Source organism: Bos indicus, chromosome 9 (assembly GCF_029378745.1).
Source record: "Bos indicus isolate NIAB-ARS_2022 breed Sahiwal x Tharparkar chromosome 9, NIAB-ARS_B.indTharparkar_mat_pri_1.0, whole genome shotgun sequence".
Lineage (NCBI taxonomy): Eukaryota > Metazoa > Chordata > Mammalia > Artiodactyla > Bovidae > Bos > Bos indicus.
In genome coordinates, this window is record NC_091768.1 from 39,127,966 (window position 1) to 39,133,965 (window position 6,000).

Below are 6,000 nucleotides of genomic sequence, written 5' to 3' on the forward strand. Positions count from 1 at the left end.
AAAACTCCAGGGCAGAGGGGTCAAACAAACCCCGGAATAACTGCATTCTAGAGCCAACAGCTTCCCAGAAGGTCTATCTCTGGAAACATGAGAGAGAATGAAAGTGCTGTCACTGGGGTAGCCTAGTAGACAAGCAAAATTTTACAGGATGCAGTGTCCTGGGAGTCAGAGACTGAGTCCAGTTCTTCACGTTTATCTTACAAGCGCTGTGCCCTTCCTCTCGTTGGTGCTTTTAAGTCCACCGCTCTAGCGCCCTTTTAAAATAGGCTTTTGGGGTTATCTTCTGATTTTTAACAGGAGGTTATTCTGAGAAAACACCTCCTGGAAGGTGTGTGTGTGTGTGTTTATAAGGGGGTTTCTATGGTGATTTCAGTCGTTACCACTGTCACTTTCCTCTCGGTTTTGTTTTTATTCCCATGCATGGTGAAGGTTTCTCAGTTATAAAATTCAGTTGGAAGATGAGATAGTTGGGAACACGTAATTCCTCATCTCCTTTGTCATCAGATGACTGAAAGCTTTGTGCTGGTCACAGGATTCGGAAGGCTCTTAACTCCTCTCATGCTGAAATTTCTGGTTTTGATCGAGTTCTTGGCAGCTAGATCTTTTGGGGGCCGCTGCTATGTCAGAGTGGTGTGGGGAACCTAAGGCTTGGCAGATGGAGCTCATCTTATTGACCTCCAGCTTCGCTTCCCTCACCCTCCCTGGCCCCCTGCATTCCTAACCAGTCCCAGCCCCCAAACATTCCTTCACACCTCCAGACATTTGCTCATATACTATTTCCTTTGCTGAAGCCGTCCTTCCCCCACCTCCCTCCATTTTCCCTACCTGAGCAAATTCTTCTTTGCTTTTAGTATCCAAATGACACCTCCCTTGTAACTCCTTCAAACCACTGATGTAGAAAAGGATGGCCCCCATTGGGCTACCACAGCAATTTGTTCATACTTTTCACACTGTACTGTGGTCGGTAATTTTCCTTTCTGCCTGCTCAGTAAGCTGCTGGCTTTATAGCTGTGGTACCTGGTAAACTGGTCCTCAGGAAAAAAAAAAAAAAGGAGGGGGAATCCTGATTTGTAGCATTTGTCCATTTCCATGGTACAAATACGCTCGCAGGACTGACTTCAAACTACCACTGTGAAATCACTGAACACAGACTTGGGAAGAGATGCACACCAGGCTTCTGTGAACTGCTGTGCGGCAGCTCAGCACACCTTGGAAAGTATCCTAGTCCTTGAAACCCCAAGTCTAACACAGAGCTTGACTCTTAATAGGCTTTCAATACGTGATTGATGAATGGGCAAAAGGCGTGGATGTGTGATGGACAGCTTAAAATTAGGAGTGTGTGGCACTGACAGAAAGCAGAACAAAAATCCCATGTGGGCTTGCATGATGGTGAGAACCATTAATTTCTCGTCCTCAGTCCTGAAATTAAACCTTCAAGTGTGTTCTGTTCCAGATGCAGATTGAGTTCATCAAACAAGGAAGCATGAACTTCAGATTCATCCCTGTGCTCTTCCCAAATGCCAAGAAGGTAAATGAACAAACGAGTCTTTAAGTCCAGCTTTGGTTTAAAAGCTCCAGGATTTTAAGTGGGAAACCCTGTCAGCTCTTTATCAATCCTTCGAGATAGCAGTGTTGCCAGAAAGATCAACAAGTTGTAGCACTCGGTGAAGAAGCCTGAATCAGGAAGATTTTAAAGCTTTATCTGATAGACCATCGCTGTCCTAATTGTTCAAACAGCCATTACACACAAAGAAGTAGTTTGTGTTTTTAGCCCATGAGATGAAAAGAGGCTGTTCATCTGATACTTCTTATCTCTTGTACATAAAAGTCAAGATGTGAGCATTTTTGGCTGGCTGTTGCACGGAAATGTTTTGTTGAACATAGCTCAGTGCTCAAAGCTGTAGAATACAGGAATTAAACCTACACAGTTACCAAAGGGAACTTTGCTGTGGCTCATAGGAGGGATTGTGTTCACTAGAAGGGCAGGCCAGCGGATTTGGAGAACAGGGACGAAAAACATCTGAGAGCCTGTGCCAGGCTTGGAGAAGTGATGGCAGCTGTGTAGTGAAGGTCTTGGGAGCCAGATCCCAGCACCCTGAGCTCAGGCCCAACCCTACCCTGGAGTATCCCTGGATGTCAGGACTGCATTGAGACTCCTGCCCTGGATAAAGGAGGGACCAGTTTATGGGACCAGGACCCCTGGGCTGGCCCAGTTCACAACGTGCCCGACAGCGTGCTCCTGTCCCTTGCCCAGCCTCTGACTGCTCTCAGTGCACGATCTCCTTCCTCATTGTGCTGTGTCCACTTTGACTCTGAACCAGCCATCCTCTGCTCTGCCATCAAAGAGGAACATCCGAAATGTAGATCTGATCTATCTGTCTCCAGCTTAGAAGTTTTGTGGTGGGTTTCCTACCGACTACAGATCGCGTTCATCTTCCTTGTATGGCATACGAGGCCCTTGAGAAGAGGGCTCTGCCTGCCCACTCAGCTTTCTGCCTTGCCACTGTGCACACAGATGACACTGCGCCCTGGTCACTGTGGGCCGTTTCAGGTGTCCTGCCACATGCCACGCGCTTACTGGGTCTTTGCACTTGTGTTCTCGCTGCTTGCAGCGCCCTCCCCTGACTTGTCTGTCTGGTGAGCTCTCACTTAGCCCTCTAGCACCCAATCTCTTCTTAGCCTTTCCTGACTGCTCCCCCTTCATGCCCAAAATATTGAACAGTCCTTCTCTTGAGAGTACCTGGAGTCAACAACAGTATGTGGCTGGGGGTGGGAGTGTTGGGAGTAATTGTTTAGAATTACTGGAGCTTGGCGACAGAAAAAAGCAGACCCACTTTTAGCTGGTTTTGTTAATGTTTTTTAAACTTCTTCCAACAATCCTCTTATTACCCACACTCAGGGCAGACTGCTCCCGTCTACCTGTCCCCTTGGCATGCTACTGCCTGGAGAATAGTTACATTTTGACTCCGTCATAAGACTATGAACTCCTCAAGGCAGTAACTGTGTCTTTTTTTTAAGAAAATGTTTGTTTGGCTGCACTGGGTCTTAGCTGTGGGCTCAGTAGTTGCCCTGCGGCATGTGAGATCTTAGTTCTCCGACCAGGGGTCAAAGCTGGCTCTGCAAAGCTTCCTCACTCTACTGTTTCACATCTTCACTTGTTTTCTCAGTGAGACCTTTCCCTGTGTGTTCAGTCTCTCAGTTGCGTCCAACTCTTTGCGACCCTTGGACCCCAGGGGAGCCTGGCGGGCTACAGGCCGTGGGTCTCAAAGAACTGTACACGACTGAGCAACTGAAAACATGCAAGGAGAGATCTCACTAGAAAACAAGTAGAGTGAGGAAGCTTTGCGGAGACCTTTCCCTAATGCCCGACTTAAAACCACAGCTGTTTTCATCCCTGCCCAGCACTCCCTACCCCTTTTACTCTGTTCTATTTTTCTCCACGGCCTGCATTGCCATCGAACACACTATACCTCTGCGTCATCTGTCTGCCCCCAACAGAATGTCCACTCCCTGAGGGCAGTCTGAAACCGCGCTCTCTTCGATCCCTGGCTACCAGGTTCGGCTTTTGCCGGATTGCTGGGATCTGCGGTGGGGGAATCTCCTTCTGCGGGTCAGACCTGGGGCCGGAGTGAAAGGATAATGAGTTGGATGAATGCCCACAGCCTTGGCACACTTCTGCCGGAGCCACTGGGGAATTCACGTGGCTCTGTGTGACCGCTGTCCTACCCCTCTCAGGAGAGGGTGGTGAAAAGCATGCTGAAAGGCGAAGGGCAGGTAGCCTGGGAGACTGATGGGACATGCCGTGCACATGTGCTTTCTGTAATGAGCTACACAGCTGGCACCCGGAGCCAAGAGCATTTCACACACAAACCCCTCCCGAAAGCAAAACAGCATAGCCCCCAGGAGAGTTTAGCAGGAGATGCCTGTGAAGGGAAAATCGCGGATGCTGGGGAACTGAGCTGGGATCTGGAATCCAGGTTTCTCTAATGGCTTTTGCTTCTGTCATTCTCTCCCTGCCCTAGGAGCATGTGCCCACCTGGCTTCAGAACACTCACATCTACAGCTGGCCCAAGAATAAAAAGAACATCCTTCTGCGGCTGCTCAGAGAGGAGGAGTACGTGGCTCCTCCCCGAGGGCCTCTGCCCACCCTTCAGGTGGTCCCCTTGTGACCCCGCACCCCCACCCCCAGATTACAGCTCCTGTGGCTGAGGCCGGCTGGCAGCATTCAGGGCTGTTGTTTTCCGTCCTTCCTCGAGGGGCCTTCCAACCCCAGGAAACCTGTTCTGCAGGGGCCGCTTCCTCCTGAGACCTTGAAGGACCTTGTCTTTGAGATGGAGGCCATGACTGTTCTGCATTCCCTGCTTCTTAAACCCACCACCGTGCATGTTCCCCCAACACTCTGAGTATCCAGAATGGGCCCTCAGCACCCAGCACGTAGATAATACAAGTGACATGACTGTAAACACCAGCGACCGCAAACACTCTCCGCTTAGGGCAACATTTCTGAGTTCGCCAGACGCTGTGTGTCCTCAGACCAAACTGATTCATGTACAAATAATAAAAGGTTTACTCTTTTGTAAAACTGTGTTTCACTTATCTCAAAGGAGATAGATGTATATTAATTTTTATGGGCAGTTGCTTCCGGGGACATTGATAAATCTACTTCAGTATAACATTAGACCAATGTAACAGACTGCTTTGTATTAAAAGATGAAGGCCAGATAGTTAAGCATCCTCTTTTAACTTCATCTTGAAAGTTTTATTCCTTCAGTAGAACTTTATAAAAATACGACTTTGTACCACATACTACCATGATCCTAAGTAAAATCATAGCTCTTAAGGCCCGGGCTACATATATCAGAATGTCTGTGAACTGCATGAAGAGACAGGGGGACGTACAGTGCAGGCTAGAATTGTGGTTTGGGAGACCTGAGTTCTAGTCTTGGGTCTGCCACTAACTAGCTATGGTTTCATGCCACATGGCCTGAGGGATGGTTCCCTGTTCAGGGATCAGACCTGTGCCCTCACAGTGAAAGTGCCAAATCCTAATCCCTAGGCCACCAGGGATCTCCCGTGACACTAGCTGTGTGACCTTAAGCAAGTCCTTTTCTGAAAAACCAGAGATTCATTTCTATAATTATGTGGACAAAAATATTCCTAATGATCCTAAAAGGTTTAAAGCCTAGAACCTAAGTTATAAATACTCTTGAGGAGTGACAGAGTTCTCATTTTCATAATAATCTCCTAAGGGACTGAAATTACATTTTCTCAACAGGGATATTTTCTTCTTTTTAAAACACCTTCAACAGTACCTTCACATGAATAATACCTTGCTCATCTGGTCTCCGGAGAAGGCAATGGCACCCCACTCCAGTACTCTTGCCTGGAAAATCCCATGGACAGAGGAGCCTGGTAGGCTGCAGCCCATGGGGTCGCTAAGAGTTGGACACGACTGAGCGACTTCCCTTTCACTTTTCACTTTCACACATTGGAGAAGGAAATGGCAACCCACTCCAGTGTTCTTGCCTGGAGAATCCCAGGGACGGGGGAGCCTGGTGGGCTGCCGTCTATGGGGTTGCACAGAGTCGGACACGACTGTAGTGACTTAGCAGCTTAGCATCTGGTGTCCACAGAAAGCATACGCAGCACACCCATATATGAAATATATATATATACATATATGTATGTGTATGAATATATATAGTATATATAGTCTACTACACAGAACAAGGTGAAATTAATTATGGTCCAAGATAATAAGCCGGTATGAAGACTTTTGGCAGGGCTGAGAGCCACTGCTTCCTCTTCTCTGTCTAACCTCTTTGTTGCTGTTGTTTAGTCACATAATCGTGTCCAACTCTTTGCAGCCCATGGACTGCAGCATACCAGGCTTCCCTGTCCTTCACCATCTTCCGGAGTTTGCTCAAACTCATGTCCCTTGTCGATGATGCCATCCAATCATTTCATCCTCTGTCATTCCCTTCTCTTCTTGCCTTCAAT

The 6,000-nt window shown here is 47.9% G+C and overlaps 1 protein-coding gene across 7 annotated transcripts in view; it reads left to right on the plus strand.

Moving 5' to 3' along the window:
* The window catches only part of TRAF3IP2 (TRAF3 interacting protein 2), a 44,912-nt gene extending 40,330 nt beyond the window's left edge, over window positions 1-4,582 (plus strand). For 4 of the 7 annotated variants that reach the window (XM_070795492.1, XM_070795493.1, XM_019967198.2 and 1 more), the window contains 2 exons: window positions 1,454-1,528; window positions 4,023-4,582. In XM_070795492.1, the coding sequence (XP_070651593.1) occupies window positions 1,454-1,528; window positions 4,023-4,169 (222 nt within the window). In that variant the 3' untranslated portion in view covers window positions 4,170-4,582. The remainder of the gene's footprint in view (window positions 1-1,453; window positions 1,529-4,022) is intronic. The other 3 variants (XR_011568317.1, XR_011568318.1, XR_011568316.1) reach the window with 2 other exon arrangements.
* The last annotated feature ends 1,418 nt before the right edge of the window (window positions 4,583-6,000 follow it).